This window comes from Camelus ferus, chromosome 11 (genome assembly GCF_009834535.1).
Source record: "Camelus ferus isolate YT-003-E chromosome 11, BCGSAC_Cfer_1.0, whole genome shotgun sequence".
NCBI classification, from domain to species: domain Eukaryota; kingdom Metazoa; phylum Chordata; class Mammalia; order Artiodactyla; family Camelidae; genus Camelus; species Camelus ferus.
The window spans coordinates 61,663,451-61,684,053 of NC_045706.1; the positions used below are offsets into that span (position 1 = coordinate 61,663,451).

Below are 20,603 nucleotides of genomic sequence, written 5' to 3' on the forward strand. Positions count from 1 at the left end.
GTGACTGGGAAATGAGAATGGAGGAATCTGGTTAATAATGAGAGTGTTTACTGAGCACCTCCACTGGTCTAAGAACCTCAGATGTTCTAACTCACTCTCTCCTCATTCCGTCCTATGAATCGGTCCTATGATGGCCAAGATGCCCAATTCACAGACAGAGGGAGAGTGTCCCACACGACATGAAATAGTGAGCTTTCCTCTCGGGAAATACCCGGCAGAGCCTGGATGACCACAGGAAGGGATGTGTGGACAGAGGTTGAGTAAGATGCCGACCTTGGTCCAGTCCAATTCTAAGATCATATAATTGTTGAATAAATCAATAGGTACTTAAATCAGTTTTAAAAAAAAAATAGGTAGAAGGTTCCAGTACTTTACTCACGACTTACAAGGTTAGAGAATGGAAGGATGAGGATTCACACGAGGCAGGCCACCCAGAGCCCTTGCTTGAAGCCACTGTGCTAGTTGACTGCTTGAAAATTAAAGGATAATCAAAGGAGGGAAATTCCACAAGTGCCTGGTTTTTGATTACCTGGCTCTGTCCCGGTGGGCAGTTTCCTGGCCCTCTCTGATGGGCCACAGCCTAGCAGAGCCTGGGGGGTTAGTCTGCCACACCTCCACGTGTAGACACCCCATTTAACCAGCCATTCCTGAGGGACCACAACCTCAATTCTTTCCAGGGCGCCACCCCCACCTCCCCTGTTCCCTGGCTGCTGACTGCCTGAGCAGCCTTGCTGACCTGTCCAGACACATCCTTCCATGCACACGCCACCGCACACCCCAATACTGAGCCTTGCTGTGTTGTGTGAATGGATGACCCCAGTGCTTCAGCCCCAGGGCTGCAACTCAGCCTCTTGCCCAAGCCGGGGGGCAGGAGAGGGGGAGCTGGCAGCAGATCACAGTCCCCCAGCACAGAATGGCAGTACTGTAGCAGATGGCAAGGCTCCAGAAGTTCTCCCCCCTCATCCCCCTACCAGAGGCAGAACCACCAAGCCCCTCGGCATGTACTGTGGCAGTTCCAAGCTGTGCAGGTTTTCCAAAGACAGACGTCATTTCCAGCCCCATCTTGGTTTCTCTAGCCCTCCAGCCACTTTCAAAACCCCAGGCCCCTGCCCTCAACAGGTATCCCCAGGGAATGAAAATTAGGGCCTCTAATTTCCCAAGAAAACTATAATCTGAAGTTTTCTGCTACTGACTTAGTCTATGTGTCAAAGCTCAGCAAAGCAGCTGAAAGACCTGTCATTTCAGGGTCACGTCCCCCCACCCCATAACCTAAAGCTAAAAAAGCAGAGTCTAGATACCCCAGCATGTTCTGGGTCACAGTCACAGAGCTGCCCGGGTCCAGCTCGTCCACCCGCTCACATTGGAGGCGAGGCTTGGAGACACAGCATAGCTCTGTGTTCTGGGAATCGTGGGCGCCCCCACCTGGCACATTCCCTCTACATCCAGCAGCCCCCTCTCCATCCGTACCCTCTTGCCCCCCCACCCCCACCCCACCCAGTGCCACCTGCACCCGGAGCAGATCACCAGTATTCCATGAATGCTCCTGTTATCAGAGCACTTTCAAAACCGAAGTGTTTCTAGGCGAGCACAACTACTTACAGTAACTAAGGACTTCAAGGACCACTGCTTAGAAGAACTCAGCCAACTGTACCTCAACAACCCCCATGCTACACCCACAAACACTCTTGGAGGCTCTCTCAGTGGTTCCCAGGCAGCGACATCGCATCAGTCACAACAACGCCTAGAACCAAAAGACCAGGACCCTCAAATCAGAGTCCTTCGACTGTACACAAAGCTCCTCAGGCAGTTAGTTGGCTCTGGGACCACTCCTTGGGGTGCTCCATGTGCCCCCTGGGAGAACTGACCCTGCCCGGGCCCTGGGAGCCCGCATTCCTCCCGGGCCAGGTGCTGGTGCAGCACAGGTCAGCCCTGGCTTGGATTCTCAAGCCCTGGTCTGGAGTCTCCAGTCTGGAGTCTCGGGAGCAGCTGGAACCTTGGTGGCCTCCCCAGACACTTGGCATCATGAGTCCAGGGCTCTGGGATTCCACTAGGACCACAAAGCCTGGGGAAGGAGCCACGACTGCTGATTTGGGGCTGGAGGCTGAAATTCACTTTGATTTCTTTCTTGTCATTTGTAAGTGCCCTCAGGCCTGGAGAAGTGGGTTGGGTTCTCTGGGCTGGAAGGGGCTGCGTTGCTTAGCTCACAATGGTCCTGGTCTCTTGGGTGAGTCCAGACTCCTCCTCCAGGGCTCACAGCCAATGGACTCACAGCTGTCCTCATTTGCCGGGAGAAGGGGGTGGGGATCCCAAGCCTCTACCAACAGGTGCCCACCCAGAGGAATGAATGAATAAATCGTGACTGGAGGAAAGGGCACATCAGGATAGTGTGGAGAGCAGCCTCCATCTCAAAGGGGAGACCTCGCTGATAAGTGACATGTAAGCAAGTGGTTTCCCCTCCCGGAGCCTCGGTTTCTTGTTTGTATAAAGAGGGATGGGCACAGAAACCTTCCAGCACCCGCAGGCATGAAGCTCCTCCCAGTTAGCTGAGGGAGCCCCCTCGCTGGCCAGAGTCCCCTGGGAAGCAAGGCTCAGACCACCAGGCCTGCCAGCATCCAGCTGCTCAGTCACCTCTGGGGGTGAGCTCACGTAAGGGAGGCTGGGTCACGGCCCACAGGTCCTGACACTGAGCCAGGACTAGAAAATTGGGTCCGTTTCTCTCTTGGGTCCAGACTAGGTCATGCACCTAACTTCTATAGCTTAAGGAATCCTGGGAGAAGAAGATGTAGGCTGTAAAACTCTCAAAGATGTTGGCCTCGGACCACTTAAATGTTCCACCAAACAACTGAGGGTTGAACCCCAGACTGCCCAGCACCTGACTTGTAGGTACATTTTGTCACCCCCGGTCCTGAGGCAGAGGCATGTCCCACAAGCACATCTCCAGCGGACCGAGGCTGTGATGACCAGCTGACTCAGAGACTTCCAGCTCACTGTATCTCACTCTGCGTGGTGCCACCACACGGGGTCTGGCACTTTTCAAGTGCAGAGATATCCCACCCAGTGCTATCTCGGAGCAATCTCAGCTCCACTGATGACCTGTGCAGCTAGAGAGCCTCCTGGAGACAATGTTTGCTACGCCACCCTACCGTGAGAATTCAACGGGACCCCACAGGAGACCACCGGGCAGGGCAGAGCAAAGGTTTTCAATAATCACTCATTTCCTTCCCTCTCCAACATGACTTAGAGACTAAAAAGCCAGCTGCTTGGTGAGGCCAGGTAACAAGAGCCAAGGTGAGTAAGGGGGTCACAATGAGCCACAGGAGGGGAGCTTTGCTGGGGGGCAGGCTTGGGGAGGAGCTGTGCATGCCAGGACGAGAACACAGAAGCCTGCGTGCGTCTAATGAGCAAAAGCTAATTTGTAGGTGGTGGGGCAGGTGGGCAGGGGGGAGGGTGGTGAAGATAGTGCTTACACACGCTCAATTCACTCATCGCCTGCCTGGTTCTGGAAACATCTGAGCGTGCCACTGGCCCCAGCACACCTCGTCTCCCTGACTGTGGCCAGGAAGGCCTTCCAGTGGGGATGTGCAGGCTGACTAAGCAAGTGCCACCACAAGGCACAAAGATGTGCCCTAGTTCGGTGAGCACACAGTGACTTCTGTCACCTCTGCAGAATTCTGCGCATCCCCACCCCAGCCCCCACCCCCCTGCCATCAAAGGAAAGTGTGTTTCCAGTGAGATAGGCACAAGGCAGACCCCAAGGGAGGTGCTGGGGTTGAGGGGAGTACATAAGAGTGAGGAACAAAGAGGAAGGGTGACAGGTTACTGGCCCCTCCCTTCAGCCCTGCTTCCTTCTGCTCTGTCCCTCTCATCACTGCCTTATTGGCTGGCAGACACCATCCCGCCCTCCCTGCCAGCAACCTAGCCCTCTCTCCCTTCCTTCAGCCCCTTCCGACCTCCACCAGGGTCTGGGCTTGTTACAGACCACCCCCGAGGGCTACCCCACCAAAGAGACATAGAATTCACCTCCAACTCATCATGAGGCTGGAGCGGAGCAAGCAGAGAACATTTAGGAATGAGACGGTTACTCTCAGGAGCTGAGCTGATCCTCACCAAAGTAGAGAGGATTCGACAGACAGATGGATATAGGAGTGCTCCTCTGCCCAGACCAGTTCCTTGAATGATACCCACGTCCCATTGGTAATCTGCTTCCAGAAGCCCCTTCCAATTGGGACTCCACCTCCACAGTGCCCTACCAGCCTATTGTGTCTGTGAATATGTCCCAGGGCCACTCTGTTGGGGGTAGAGGGGACTCTACTTGGCCCCTGAAGCACACAGACCCTGGAGCTGAAGGAAGCGCCGGGGCACACGGCACCCAGAGTTGGATGGAGCTGAGCCTCATCCTCCCACTCCAGCCATCTGAGCCCAGGGATTCGCCCAGCTGCCTGGACCACTCAGAACTGGCTCCAGGCCTCAGGGCCCCAGCTCCTACAGAGGAAAATCCAGATGCAGGGGTGCGGTGTCCAGGGCCTGCAAGCTCGGGCCCCTCCACTTTATCTCTGGGCACTCTCCTGTGGGCACCCAATGTACCGGCCATTCTCCAGACAAACCTGGTTCTCCTCCCTGCTCCTGGCACTCTGCACGTCCTGCTCTCTGGGCCTAGAATGTTCTCTCCTTTTTGGAGAATCCCCAGGGGGGCTCCATCATGCCTTCATTCAGCTTCCAGAAACCACATTTGCAATGCAGATCATCACTCTGTGTGTGTGTGTGTGTGTGTGTGTGTGTGTGTGTGTGTGTGTGTGTGTCTGATCAATCTGCTGGAGGAGGACCCCTCAAGGGCAGAAGACCCCAGACCTTAATGCAGAACAAGCAGGAAACACCCTAGGGGGGGCTCCCCCACTGCCTATCATCAGGAAAAAGCCTACAGCCAAGCCTGCACCCCCACCTCCCAGACCTGCAGAGACAAGACAACCGCCAACATTAACACTCACTGCCCTGGACCCACTGTGGGGCCCCGCCCTGCTCCCGGCCAGCACAGCTGGCTGATCTCATGGCAAGAAGAGTGGGTTTGGGACCAGGAATTGACAGATACTGGATGGGCCGATTCATCCAGTGGGGGTGCCCCGGGGATCCCCAAGGAACAGTCCCATCAGAGTCCCCCTCTCTGGACCTGACAAAAATGTCCCTAACAATATAAACTGTACAAGGACCTAGGTATAGCACAGGGAACTATATTCAATTTCTTGTCATGAGCTGCAATGGAAAAGAAACTGAAAAAATGTATATATATATGTGTATATATATATATATATATATATATATAACTGAATCACTTTGCTATACACCTGAAACTAACATAGTAAATTGATTACACGTCAATAAGAATAAAAAAAAAATGTACTTGCAAAAAAAAATGCCCCTAATAGTTTCCAACCTTCAGACAACAACAGCCTTTGAGAAGAAAGCAAATCTTAGAAAACCACAAACCCTAACAATTCAGAGTCCTTGATATTAGGAGACCCTGGAGAAGGCGGGTGGGCAAACTACACGAATGAAGAGGGTCTTCATGAGCTGGGACAATTGTCCATCACAGGCCTCACCCAAAAGCTTCAAGCTAGCACCCAAAACTGGGACCAGTGAGAGGGAGCAGTCTGTGAACACTGAAACAGCCGTCCCTCAGTCAGGTGCAGGGATACGAGCTTCACCTAGGTTCTCAGGTCATGTAGAAGAGGAACAAGAGAGCATGTTTGGAAACTGACTCTGGCTGTGACTGACAGAAGAAGGAAAGGAGCTGCACCGGCCCCAGGTGCAAGGATGGGCCGGACTGAGAAAGCAGGACAGGCAAATGATCATCACAATCCCCTTGGAAGTGGTGCAGGCCAGCAGGGCCAAGCGGGGTCCCCACCCGGCCCAGCAGGCAGCAGAGCCCAAACTCACCTTTCAGGGAGGCGACGTGTGACAGGGCCTGAGCATACGTGGCTGTGTTCAGGAGGGTCCCCGGCAAGCAAGAGGGAAAGAAAGGCCCTGTGGGACCCACAGTTCGCCCGAGGCTAGCAGAGAAAGAGAATCACACACTGAGTTTCCAACCGTGTGTACCCGCCAGCCCTCCCGGCCCAGGGGTCCAGCCAGCCTCACCTCTGCTGGGCCTCCAGGGCCTCCTTCTTGCTCCGGGCCTGGTCCCCGGGGGGTGGGGAGTTGATGTTTCTTGTGGGCGGGGGCGTCACCTCTGCCATGGACTCCTTGGCTCCTGGCTCCTGGTCAGAGGCCCCTCTCTCTGTTTTCCTCCATTTGGCCCTTCGGTTCTGGAACCAAACCTGAACCCCCGATGGAAACCCACACCCAATGGAGGCAAAAAATCAGACAGAAGGAGGGAACTAGAACTCAAACCCAAATGCCCGGTCCCCGTGCCATGGCTCACAGTTCACCTTGCAGCAGGCGCGCAGGAGCACAGCCTCCTCTCTCCAAAGGTCTACCAAAACAGAACTCTCTGAATTACAGCTTCAGACCCACGAGTGGCTCAGAAAATCAGAGTAGAAGGTGTGACAGGCATTTTTAAATGAGTGTTAAGGAAGAATCCAAATGCACTGGCCACAGTGAGGGTAAAAGTACATCTCGTGGAAAGTCTCAGTGTAGGCAAGTACATTTATTTGATGTGAAATGTATTCCCTATGGGGAAAGGGGGGGACTCATCATCAGAACAGTTTATAAAACACCACCCTGGGGTTTCTTCCTCAAAAATACTTATCCTGTCTTCCAGCAGGTCTGGCCTGAGTGTGTCCAGCCTCATACATGTGATTTCACCCTGAAATCATCTCTGACACATCATGACAAGTTCATGACCAGCAGCACTAGAAACACTGCCTCCGGAGTCATCCCTGGTTTAGAATTCTGGACCCCAGTGAATCTGGCTTAGAGACCCCTGCAATCCTTGAAGTCAGGTAGTTCTACTAGCCCCATTTTACAGATGAGAAAACTGAGCACAGAGAGTGTAATTAACTTGCCCGAGGTCATTCAGGTGGCAAATGGCAGATCTACAATTTGAAGCCCAGTGGCTTGGCTGGGGAAGGTGATCCAAATTGTCTGGGGGTGATAATAGTGGCCGCCCCCAAGCATTGTTAGGAAAATTAGCATAGAGAAATGTGACTGAGCACGGAGCCTGGCACATAGCAATCACCCGGTGAATATTAGCAGTATTATTTGCACCATCCTCAGGTTAGGAAGCGGCTTGTGATTCACTTGCTCTAATTGCCTTCTTACAGGCTGAGGTGGAATTCTTTAAGCCTTGGAAACCAAGACTGCATTTACCGGACAGCCTCATGGCAACCGGGCAGCCTGGGTCCAAGGTGTTCCTGGAGGTCAGTGAAATCCTGCAGCTCTTTACTCCATCCAGCTAAATCTCTTCCCCCTTTCTCCTGGGAGATAATTCCTGGCTTTAAAAAAAAAAAAAAAAAGGCTGGCAAGACCTTCCTCCTATTCCCCTGGGCATCCTCTCCTCCTGCTGCAGGCAGACTGGCCCCAGAGAGAGCCTGGGTCCCTACGCTGAGCCTTCCGCCAGCCCACCCCACCTCTGAATCTTCATTCTCTTTTAACTGGTTTCTTTCCTTTTAAAAAAAAAAAATCTAGTTGGCTTTTAATTGCACATATCAGCGACCATTGAATAATGATTTTATCTATATTCTAAATTTAGGGCAGTTAAATACAAAGCAAAATGCAGACACTTTCTCGCGTCTTAATTGAATGAAGGTCACAGCTATAACAACATTTAATTGAGCTATTTTTCATTATCATATTTTAATGACTTTGCACTGACAGTTCACCTGCTTCTGAGGAAAGAGCATGATGGAGTCGTTTATTTCCCTATTTAGTTATTGTTTGACAACATCAGCTTCGATTAAGACCCTGCTTTAGAGAACATTAATCATATTTGAATGAGCAAGGGGTCTAAATGTAAACACATCTCCCTTCCCGCCACCGAAGCCATGTCCCCACACGCAGGCTCACTAAACAAATGCTTCAGAGCCATTGTCTGTTTGTAGAATAGCCAACAATAGCCCCAACAACAGTTCCCCGCTTTAATTGTCACCACCCCTATCTCACCCTTGCACCTTTCAGGGAGAAGTTATGATCTTCCACTTCTGAATGCTCAATAATTGTGTCATTTATCTCAATTTGCAGTTCAGTCTTTAGGCAGCTATTGGCAAGCTGGCATTAAAAAAAAGAAAGGATAAACGACATGCTGGCCAAAGGAGATTTTCATTTCCAAATAATAATCAGTTTAATTTGCCCGCATATGACCAATGATTCATATTCAGATTTAATAATCAGGATCACATAATCTGATTATAGGGGAAATAATTTGTTTACAACCCCCAATTTACTGCTCAGAATTCCATTATCTCTCTTCAGCCATTGGTTTTTAAGAGATACTAACATGACCCAGGGGAACCAAAAGCAAACTATTATATTTCCTACAATTAGATCTTTTCATAGTCTTAACCCCAAGCCCCTACATAAAAAAAAGAACAGAAACAGCATGGAGGAAACTCCATAAATAAAATGAATATATAATTGTGCTCAAAGAATGGCTCGCCCCGGAGAGGCGGCGCTGCGAATCTGTTCCTCCCGTGTCCGGGCACATCTGCTGGGCTCGGCGGGTTTGTGCACTTAAACATAATCACCATGTAGCTTCTAAAAGAGAAATCCTGCTTAGAGACAGTCACCGTGGGCCACGCTCGTCTCCAAGGCAGCCCTTTCGCTGCTGCCGCTTAAAGACTTTTCAATTGCCCATGGTCTTCGGGTCCACTTCACTGAAAGAGTCCGCGTGCTGGGGAGAAGTTGGACATGATGCAATTTCTGGAAAGCAGATCCTACCCTGTTCCCATATGAAAACACAGTTCTCTGCAATTGACCGGCCTTACCCCAGAGCGGTCAGAGCGGCTTTGAGAATAGCATCTCAGCTCTTTTTTTTTTTTTTTCCAAAGCAAGGAAATGGATGTGCATTGATGTAATTTAGTACCTTAGAGACGCGGACAAATTAGTGTAGAACATTATCACTAGTTAATTATGAATGACCGATTAATCAACCTAATCTAATATTCCACATTATGTTGATGTTATTAAAGTGCATCATGAAAATGACAGATCATCTTCATTTGCTTTCTTTGGCCAAATGTGCACTCTGCAGTCGTGATGTCAGGGAAAAAAAAAAAAGTTTGCCAGTTTTAATATTCGAGAGTTAAATAATTAAAAAGAAGGTTTACCTGCACTCTGGCTTCTGTGAGGTTTATTTTCATGGCTAGCTCTTCTCTGGTGAAGACATCGGGGTAGTGTGTTTGGGCAAAAACTGCCTCGAGAGCTTCCAGCTGGTAAAAGGAAAATATACTTACTGGTGAGAGGTTGCAGCTAGGTGAGAGGAAGCAGATGTATATTTCCAATTTGCTATGAGTGGCGAGGAAGTAGTTCCCCAGATCAAATAGAGGAAGAAGGGTAGAAAAGGGCTCTTTGAAAAAAAAAAAAAAATCCCACAGAATTAAAATTGCAACCGTGGATGACTTAGGAGCTAAGCTTTACTAGCAACCTCAGTGCTACCCCAAGAGGTAGAAATAAGAGAGGCACAAATATTTATATGCAATTTCCATTTAAATGGATCCAGAGGACTCAAAATCTAAGGCTGGCCTTATGAATTAGTGCAATCCACGCAGCTTCCACCATCGAGTATAGGAGAAGAGCAATCACTTGCAGAAGCCCTCACTGTGTTGTGCCCACAGAAACCGCCTAGGGTCTCTGCTCCAGGGCGCTCTGGGAGAAAGACAGATTTAAGGGAAGGAGCTCGGATCCTGGAAATACAATGTCAAGGCTCCAGTGGTAGCCCTTCCGTTTATGGGCAGTGATAACTTCTACAAAGCAGTCAACCTCTTGGGCCCCAGTTTTCTCGTCTATCTATTGGGTAAGAATGTCTGACTGTCCCCAGACTCAACCTAAGGCAGACCAGAGCCGTCATCATTGTCTCCTCACTTACTATCTGGGATTGAGGTCAAAGTCCTCTGCCCCCTGCCCAGATTCCTTGACACATAAATTCAAGAAAACAGAAAGATCCAATTAACACAATCAGTTAGCCTTATTCTGAAAGACAAAGAAGAGCTCCTCAAACTCTGATTTTTTTTTTCTTTTTTCTTGGAGGCAGGAGATAGCTGACTCTCAGAAGGGGGGCATCATTACCTGCTGGAGAGTGAACGTGGTCCGGTTCCGGCGCTGTTTTCTCCGTAGAAACCCATCGTCGAAATCTCCCGTAGAGTGGTTACCAAAGGGAGCGGTGCCTGCTGGGAGAAAACCGGATCAGCCTGAGCAGAGGGCCCCCCAGTCCTCACACTGACCCCCTGCCGTGCACACTTACTTGGAGGCAGCAACCTGTCCCCTCTAGACAGAGCCCTGTCTGTCCCAAAGCATCCTTCTCTGCTCCTGTAATTAAGGCTCCCTCTTTTCCACTCTTTTGTGCTCTCTCTCTCCCAGTAACCTTTGACTTTAAGCCCTACTATGCCTATTTCATAGCGTGAGTGGTGACCTTACTCCCCAACACAGCCACGTCCACTTCATGTGGAATTCTGGACTCCAAGCCAGAAAGGGTCACTGACTTGAGATGGAGTCTTCACTGGCCCTCCAGCTCCCAGCTACACCTTTGTCCCAAGCATCTTCATCTCATCCCTCCTACCTCTGATCCTTCAGTAGAAGCCTCTAGGTTTCCTTTTTTCTCACCTGTTATTTTACTTTCCCTTGATTCTATAAACAATAAGGATTCAAGGCTAGGGAGGACGGAGGAAAGAAATCACCAAGAGTTTTCCACAACACTTTTCTCCTAGAACTTCAGGACACGAGGAGGTAAGAGGTTTAGAAATGAATATTAATTACCATTGGTCACAGCTCATCAGCACCATAGTGGATCTGTTACAGAGATGTCAATTAACAAAAAATCTGCACCAATAGCAACTTTCCTGAATTCGAAGCAGACTTAAAAAGGACCGCTCTCAAAGGGCATCCCACCCTCTGGCCAGGCTTATAAAAGACCCTCTGCTCCTTGAAAAGAAAGGCTTCTTTTCCACAGTCCTCCCTTGCCGCCTCCAAAGCTTCTATTAAGCCAGAACAGATTTTGGCCCCAAACGTATATTCAGATCATTTTCCAAATGTGCGCCATTTACTTGACAGTCCACAATGGCTTCTTAGGAAAACAAATGAGCAAGCTCCCATTAGCCAGTGAAGGCTGTACCTGCCACGGGCTCTGGTAGCAGAATCACTGCGTGTTAGGCATTAGAAGCCGCCAAGTCACACTGCCCAGCCATCGTTTCTCAGAAGGACCTCAGTCCAAAGAAGCAAGGTCTTTTAGGCTTTTTAAAATTCTGTCTACTACAGGGAGTCCCTCCTATCTATTTCCAGTGCCACATCCTTTGCCACAAGACCTCCACTCTCTGGGGAAGCCTTCTCCTTCCGTCGTCCTGTCCAAATTGCTTTCTTCCTCAAAACCCCAGTTACAAATATTTCTCTCCAGCCCACTGGAAACTTCAAAGAAACAGTCTCAGTATTTTTTTTTCAAAGCAGGTCTTATTTCCATTTTTATGGACAAATTGTCTCCTTTTGAAACAAAGTTCTTGACGGGTGAGGATGAGATGCAATCTCTGAGGCTCTCCAATCACAACCAGCCTCACAGACGTATACCTGCCTGTCGCAATTATTTCACAAAGTGTGCATATAATATCTTTAAACGAAACACGGCATGTCAAGCTGAATCCTGAAAAAGGCTGACAGTTCATCACATTAAGAAGAACAAAGATGGACAACCTAATAGAAAAAAAGGAAACTATGAGAACAGGCTTTTTACTTAAAAATAAATAGAATGGGGGGAGGGTATAGCTCAGTGGTAGAGCACATGCTTAGCATGCACAAGGTCCTGGGTTCAATCCCCAGTACCTCCATTAAAAAAATAAATAAATAAACCTAATTACCTCCCACCCCTCCAAAAAGAAAAACTAAAATAAATAAATAAATAAATAAATAAATAAATAAATAAATAAATAAATAAATAAAATGGTTGATAATGCAACAACAATGTTGAACCTTGCAACAGTTAAAGAAAATATTTTTGCAAAAAAAATGCATAATTATATCCAGTACAGATTAGAGTGCAATGAACTGTGCACACTACTCACCATTTGTAGGAGAGTGAATTGGTGCAGCCTTATTAGAGGGTAATTGGACAATATCCATCAAAAATTTAAGTGCACACACAGCTTTGTAATCTATGAATATACTTATAAAGTGTGCCTAAATGGAGAGAGACTATTGTTCCTGGTAACATGGTAAGAGAAAAAAAAAAAACTGGAAACAACCAAAGTGCCCAAGAGTAGACACTTTCTGCACAACGTATAATGGAATACTACACAACACAGCTGTTGAAAAGAAGCCGTAGCTCTGCCTAAACTGACATGGAAGAATCACCAAAATGTGTATAATGAAGTGAAAAAGGCAAAGTTCTGAACGATGTGCTGTATGATCTCAGCACAAATAAGACATAACTTACCGAGAAAAAATACATAAATGACAATATACACAGGTAAAAGCATGTTTTTCCTGTAGAAATCACAGGAAACCAGCAATATGGAGTATCTTTAGAAAAAGAGGTAGAGAAGGAAGATTTCACTTTTCAAGGGGTTCTGTTCTATTTGAATTTCCAATGCAGGTGTATGTAGTACTTTTTAAATTTAGTATCAGCAGAATTATCTGAGAAGCAAGATTATGAGCCATGCTTCGCTTTCTCTTGCATGCCTCTCTAAATAAAAAATAAAAATTAAAATGCTGATAGGCAATAATGAGATGTCATATTCCAAGGGTCTGCCCTTAGCCTTTCCCTCTGCCGCTGGTCACCTCCTCCCCAGTGACATTAAACTAAAATACAACATCCCTTTTTGCAAAACTGGTTTCGAAACACATCTGTGAAGGAACAAAAAGGGTCTTAAAGACCCGTCTCCTTTTCTTCTGGTCACAGCAACCAGAATCAGCACCGGGATGTGGGATGTGCCCCAGGTGTGGGAAGGAAAGGTGAACTGAGACGAGAGCAGCAGGCACCTCAGTGTGCTGTGGCCACGACAGGCTGGCCAGGGCTCTCCCCAAGCGACTTCAGCCTCCCACCCTGCAGACAGAGCTTTCCCCTTCAGTCACCCAGGCAGCCCACCGCCTGCTAAGTGCCCAGATCTCAGCCTTCCTACTTTAACCAGAAGGGTGGGCTACTGGGTGTCAGTAAGTCCTAACCTGAGGTTCAGAGAGGAGCAGAGGCTCCCCCTCCAGTCCTGCGGTACAGTGTCAGGGGATGCACCACTCAGACCTTTACATGACACCCATCTGCATGAGTCCTTGGAGGTAAAAGCAGGTGAAATGGAGCCAAGTGTCTGGCCTTCCCTTCCTAGGGATGCTGACCGAGCTGGCAGGGCTTAAACACTGGTCCTCATTGGCCTCCTTTAGAAACTCCTGCTGAACTCTTAAAAGCTTCCATGGGAAAACAAAACAAACTTTCTGAAATCCTGGTGTGCATTGGCCAGCTGAGGGCAGCTGCTGCTCAAGGTAACGGGGGCAAGGTGAAGGAGTATCCTCTGATTTCTCAGGTTCCCCAGTGTCTCACCACCTTTTGCCCTGCCCCATGCCTCCCTCAACTTCTTTGCCTCCAAAATTCTCCCACCACCCCCCACCAAAAAAAAAATCAAAGGAGTAGGTTGCCAAAGCCAAGTGCTGGTATTGCTCCCAGTTATGTAAGTCCTAATAGCCCATGGCGGAGACTACTGGTCTGAGGAAAGCGCTGCTAAAGGGCCAGAGTGTGTTAAAGGGCATTTGCCTGATGGATAGTACAGCCCTCCTTGTGTGGAGGCCCCACCCTGCAGGATCCCCCAAGACCAGAGATCCAAGCTGTCCCCTTCTCACCAACCTACCCGCACCTAACAATCCAGTGCAGAGACCATACCAAGGATCCTGAAACAAAATTTCTTATAAGAACTGGAGCCCCTCAAAGACCCAAACCCTGGCCACAGGCTGCCCCTGGGAGTGGGAAGTGGTTAGCATTTGGTGTCAGAAACCCAATGAGTCACAGAGGAGGGGCCATACCTGGGCACTTCTGGTAGTGGTGGGCAGGGCCACCGGCTCCTGAGGGCCACATCGGCCTGGAACAGAACTTGAGGACCTGGAGCAAGACGGCCTTGGGCCAGGAGTAAGCGCAGCCTGGCAATGGGTCCTTCCAAGCTCATGTCCAGTCAAAGACCATGCCGGCCAACTCCCTAGTCCACACTGGCTTATCGGGATGTTTGCAAAACACGGTGAAAGATTGATGCGGCCCCCTGGGCAGGGGAGCCCCGATTAGAGGCGTGACACCAGCATCTGTGCTGGGAGGACCCCCGTCCCTGCAGCGCTCATAGCCCGGGGCACCGAGCCCAGGAGGGGAGGGAGGTGGGAAGCAGGTGGCGACGACGGGGAGGAAGGCCGAAGCGGGATGTGGGGAGGGGGCCAAGGGCGCCCCTACCCACGGCCAGGCGGCTGCGTCCCTCTCAGGGCAGGGACCCAACCACCCGTCAGACTCCGCTGCTGATCTGGCCCTTTCTGGCCGCCGCCGCCGGCCTTTTGGGTCACCTCCGGTCATGGCGCTTACTCACCCTCTAGCTGTGGCGGACAGTGGAAATAAAACATCTCCGACGGCCGGATGGGCTGGACAGCCAGGACTCGGGAGGGTAACCGCGGGACCCACAAGGCGTGCGTAGATCTGGCCTGGCTGCAAAGCAAACAGCGGCAGAGCCTAAGTCTCCCTCAGCCTTGGCCCCGGACCGGCCCTGGAGCGCCTCGGGCGCTCCCTTCCTGGAAGATCCCCTCCCAAAGCCTTCAGCTCACTTTGGGGACCGGGTGGGAGGTAGCAGCGCCATCGCAAACCAGGGCCCCAGTGGGAGAACCCTTCGGTTCGGGTCTGCCACCCTGATAGTCGTCCCCCAACCTCCGCCCCAACCCCAAACCCACGCAGTCTGGTTCCCAGCTCTCAGGAGTCCCCGCCGCAAGCCCTGCACCCAGGCCACCGCAGCCGAGTCCGGCGAGCGCGCCAGGCGATCTCCGCGAAAGACAGCCCGGGCCGGGAAGGCAGCCCAGCCCCAAGGCCGGGCGCGCAGGGCTCGGTGTGTGGGTCCGGAGCCGCTTGTACCTCGGCGGGCGGCGGGCGAGGAAGCCCTGAGCGTGACCGCCTCTGGTCCGCTCGCCCCGCTCGACTGGAAGCGGGCGGGGCTCCGCGCGGCTGGCGCCCGCAGGACCAAAAAAGTGACTCGGGAAGTGGCCAGATGTCTTGCTGTCTGTCTACAGCGCGCGCCGCCGCTCAGCACTCCCCTTTATAATCTCACGCATAATTGGCCTTAATCTGATTATTTCCAGCGCTGTCTACAGCGAGTAACTTGGATAGGTCTATTGGGCCTTACAAATGGCCCACGTGGTGTAAAAAAAAAAAAAAATCCGTCATTTCTCAGCAAACATCAAGAACGTTTTTCCTCTTTTCTTTTAAAAAGAAAATTGAATCAACCACCACTACCACCACCCGCCATAAAGCATTAATTTCTGAACACTCCACCCCACCCCCACCCTGAGTCCCCTCTTACTCAAACCTTTTTCGGTGAGAGCTTGGCTTTGGGCTCCCCTTGTCAGAGGCCTGGCGACTACCGGGCTGCAAATTGACAAAGCGCTGCTAATTGTCACCGCCGGATGGGTTTTGGGGGGACTCTTTGCACACGGCTTCCCTTTCCAAGCGACCGTACAAAAGGAAAGTTTGATTTTGTTCTCAGCAAGGGGTCCCTGAATTTATGTTCGCTTCTCCATGCAAATGATATGCGGTGGGACCCTTCGCAATTACTTTTAAAATGCATCCGAGGCAGACACTCAGCGGAGAGAGACCGCCCTTCCCTCTGCCTGGGTGAAAATTAAACTCTAAAGTACCGGGCTGAAATTTTCAAGTCAGGGGCGCAGGATTGGATCAAATCACATAAACTGCAAAAAAAGCAAGTCTAATGGCGCATAATTGGTTCTGTAATAGCATTACACCAGGATAATAGCCCGTTACGGCCCCCTGCACTATTAAGTGCTTCCCTGGCGGAAAGCCTTTATGATATTAAAGGGGGAATATAATGATATTTTGGTTATTAAATGCGTGTAATTAATTTATGCACCACTGAAAATAAAGTTGGCATTATGACCCACTCAAGATGCATCAGAAGATGCAAGTCAGACAACTGTTGATAAGTTCTGGTGTCTGTGTTCCGTCTAGACTGCTGATTTTATTTTGGGACGATGGCTTCTTGGACAGACTGCATAAATTGAATATTTTATGAACATTCTAATGCTGCGTTCGGGAGCCCGAACTAATTCTGGTGAGGCGGTGGGTCGGGTCCCTGCATCGCCTGGGATCCAACCTTGATCTTAAAGACTTAGTGAGTTGGAAACAAAAGATCTGGCGGGCCCACACGTGGACAGCTGCCCCGGACGAGAAGCGTCGAGCTGGCGGGCAGAGTGCCGGGGCCCTGGCCCGCCCGTGGACATCCCTCCGAAAACCGCTAGGAAGAGGATGCAGCACCTCTCTGGAAGAGGCAGGTTGAGGCCTGGTGCACTTCAGCGGCCCCTCCTGGGCTCAGCCCGCCCCCGCGCGGAAAGTCGACCCCGCAACGCGGAGGAACCGCTAGAAACGCCGGCTCAGTTCAGAGCTGAGAGAGCCCGCGGCGCCAGCTCCGCCAGGGCCTCTGACTCTGCTAGTCCAGGCGGCCCGCCAGCGGGTAGCACGTCCGCAGGTCTGGGAGGCGGGTGCGGCAGCAGGTAGGGCAACTGAGAGCGCCGTTTCCGCTTCATCCAGAAAGGGCTGCAGCCCTGAGAACCGACCCTAATTCAGCTCAAGCCAGGAAGCTCGGCGCGGTCTCTGTCTCTCTCCCTGTCTCCCTCAGAGCACCCCTGCTCTCTTTTCAAGAGCCCGAGTCTCCCTTTGCGCGCCTCGGTCTGCCAAAAGCCCCCTCAGACTCCCACCTGCCCTAGGCGGCAGCTTCCCGCCTGAGGGCCCTGCGCGTCCGGAGCCGAGTGCCTGTGGAGGGAGGTGAGCAAGATATCCGGTACGGGAACCCTCGGCACCAGGCGCCCAGCGCTGCGTTGGCCCCAGAAACCAAAGTTCCAAGCCCCAGTCTCAGCTCCCCATCCCTGACATCCTCCGAAGCAGATTCAGATTTCTATCGAGGCCCAGAGATGTCCTGGGTGCTGAACAGGCTTGTCCGGGGTCTGCGGGCCCCGCGCTTCCCGAGCCTCCCGAGCCTCCCGACCGGTCAGAACCCTGGACAGCGGCACCGGTTCCTCCCGCGCTTCGGAGGGAGAAGAGGCCAGTCCCAGGGGCCCCTCTGAGGCCCCGCGCTGCGCTGCAGCCGGACACGCGGCGGTTGGATGCGCCGCGCCGGATCCGGGTGTTGAGGAACCTACTCCAATCCTCTCCCGACCCAAACCTGAGAAAGTTACTTGGGACGCGCACTCATTGCTCGCAGTAGGGCCCGAACTCTGGACTCCACAGCCCCACGCGCATCTCCTGCCCCGCGGCTCCAGCCAGGAAACGTCCCGCGGCGGGTGGCCGCCTGGTCCTGGCCTTACCAGCGTCCCCGACGCAAGCCTGGCTGTCTCCCTTGTGGGACACACAGCCGATCTCCCGCAAAACACCCACCTCGCGCGACGCTCGGAGCCCGCTCGGGACCCTGGGCCTCGTCTGGCCCAAAGTCCCTCTCCCGAAACCCCGAGGCCGGGCTCGTTCCTGTTGGCAAAACAAAGAATAAACAACCAAGCAAGCAACGGTAGAAAGGAAAGGCTACAGCAAACTTCGATGACGCGGGCCCCTTCTTGTCTCCGATTGTCTCCGGTGGCACTCAGGGCGGGAGAGGTGACTAATATGTATTCGCTACCGTCCCCCTCCCCGCTAAAAAACGGGCGTTAGTAACGAAAGGGTTATTTTTCCTTAATTCTTGTGCTGTAAAACGTATTTTCCAATTAACCAAATTCACCGATCTGTCCTGCTTGGACACTCGAGTAATTTACAACCTAAAAGTGTACTTTCTTTATCTAAAGACCAAGGTGACTGCTTTTAATTTTCTCTAACCTCTTTACACTTGACGTTCACCAGACTCATAATGTTAATTGGCTTCGTATACGGATCATCAGTTTAATGAAGAAATAAATCCTGTGTTGCTTTATGTTTTAACAGTGATTGCTTTAATGAGGAATGTGACGTGTTCCAAAATCAAAGCTGCAGGAGATATTAGAGGGGGCTTCTATTAGGACGGAAATGCTTATTTAAAGTTAAAACCACGGGTCATATTTCAACAGATTCTCACACTGCCGGCCCTCCCCACCCCCACCCGGGTTGCTCCCAGCCTCTGGAAGGAGACAATTCTGTGGCTGGTCCCCAACGTGCCTTCTCTCCGTACTTAATACACGGCAGCCACAGTCTCCATTCCAAGAATCATCTTCTGGTTACTAAACAGGCGTGCTACTTTACCTCCTGTCCAACAGAGCAGAGAGAAGCCGGGATGAAGTGGGAAGTTCAACTTTCAAGGTTGTTCACTTTAAAAAAATAAATAAATAAAAGCAAGAGGGAAGAGAGTAACACACACCCTGAGATTTCAGTACAGATGTTGCAGAGTGGCTCCCCCAGCGCAGCGCATCCCTACCGCTGAAAATTCAAGCCTCCGCTCTTAAAGACAGGCAGCTCCAGCTTGGGCGGAGTGGGCTGCTGCTGACCCAGGCTCTGGTCCCTGAAAATGTCTGCAGGGGATGCGCTAGGCTCCCGTCTGGGTGATGGGAGCGTTCCATCTCTGCATCAATTAATAGGAGAGTAAATCTGCTTCCTCTAATGGGTGTTTGATTTTTTCTAATTTTAAGCTTGTTCTATGAAAGGAGAACTGTCATCTCAAAAACACTGAGAGCAGCAATAAAATGCTGAAAACTGGAGTAGCTATACCTGGAAGCCCTAAATTGTCTTTTAGTTGAATTATGAACTATTTTTAATTGATTCCTGAAAAGAATCCCAAATCCTTAGAAAATGTAGGGAGTGGAGGCTCCGGGTCAGTGTTTCAGACGCCACACATGGCATTTGTTTCTTACTATTTGCTCTGTTCTAGGAAAACAGATGAACATTTGGAGACATGACTGTCAACATCTTTTGAGCCCAAGTGCAGGAACATATGCTGGATTTGGCACCTCACTTGTGCTCAGAAGAGATTTCCCAACTTCCCTTTTTATATTTTCTTTAGCAGAAACAATTTTAGTAGACTTGGTTTAAAAACAAGTAGAGCAGATAAAATACTTCAATTTTCAGGGAGAAAAAAAACCACACTAAATTCCTAATTATGTGTTTTAGAAGTGTCTGGGTGATTTACAATATTGTTTTGTTGTTAAATTCTTTTTAAAAGCTTCTCTGATGTGATCCCCAGTGGCTACACAGCTCTCCCAAGACAGAAGGTGACGCATACGCATGCTCAGTAAGGACCCCGCACATTCTCTACTTATCGGCAAATCATTGTCATTTTGTGGTTTTGGAAATTGCCAAGAAAGTTTGGGTTAGCTAAACACGATGGAATATGTGGGGGGAAAATAGCAGCTAATTGAAATTCCAGATGAACAGGGGACTATAAATGGAAAATATATATATACAACAAGGGATAGATATGCACTTTATTATCTTGGAAATTTCCTCTTATTCATTAGTTTTACTGTCATGTAAAAGGAATAGCAGCTGCTTAAATACAGGCCAACTTCCAATAACTTCACCTGCAGTGACCACAGGGCAAAGTGTATTCCTGTGTGGTTCTCAGGGAATCTTTCCACTCAGCTCCAGTCTGCCTAATCCTTCCAACATAAGGAAGCAGTGAGGCAGGCCCACTGCCTGGAGTCTGCACCCACCTCTCTTCATTCAAGCAGGCTCCAGTCCTCATGAGCAAGGTAAGCTTGAAAAGATCATGTACTCTTTCTGAACCTCCATGACTTTCTCCATGAAAGGGGGATAAAAATGCCTACATCAAGTGCTGTTTGGAGGATTAAAAAACAGTGCTAGAGGATTTAGGGCAGTGAAAATACTCTGTGTGATACTACAGGGGTGGATACATGCCATGACACTTCTGCTAAAACCCATAAAATGTACAACACCAAGAATGAACCCAAATGCAAACTACAGGCTCTCGGTGATTGTGACCCATGTGCCCATGTGGATTCATTGACTAACATCTGATGGGGGAAGTTGATAATGAGGAGGCTGTACCTCAAAACTGCTCTAAAAATAAAGTCTATTTTTTTTAAATTAAGGGGGGAAACGTGATGAAAACAATGCCCAACACACAACAACTACTCACTAGACACCAGCTCTAACTGTTCTACTGTCATTGATATTATTGTCTTGCCACAACAGTGGCCCACTAGGGGGCCATATTCCTGGAGAGGTGCTGCCCTGAGCTGCTTTGGATACTTACAGATGGCACCTGCCTCTTCTGGCTGTCTCCAAGATGAGTCCACCGTGGCCCAAAGCAGCGCCACCGTGGGGA

General features: G+C 50.3%; 1 protein-coding gene across 1 annotated transcript in view; it reads right to left on the reverse strand.

The window, feature by feature from the left end:
- The window catches only part of DRGX (dorsal root ganglia homeobox), a 31,568-nt gene extending 16,365 nt beyond the window's left edge, over positions 1–15,203 (reverse strand). Inside the window, exons 1-5 of the mRNA XM_006188772.2 lie at positions 14,676–15,203; positions 10,213–10,310; positions 9,255–9,356; positions 6,130–6,308; positions 5,932–6,044 (exon numbers count right to left, since the gene is read on the reverse strand). Of these exons, the coding sequence (XP_006188834.1) occupies positions 5,932–6,044; positions 6,130–6,308; positions 9,255–9,356; positions 10,213–10,310; positions 14,676–14,709 (526 nt within the window). The 5' untranslated portion in view covers positions 14,710–15,203. The remainder of the gene's footprint in view (positions 1–5,931; positions 6,045–6,129; positions 6,309–9,254; positions 9,357–10,212; positions 10,311–14,675) is intronic.
- Between the last annotated feature and the right edge of the window lie 5,400 nt (positions 15,204–20,603).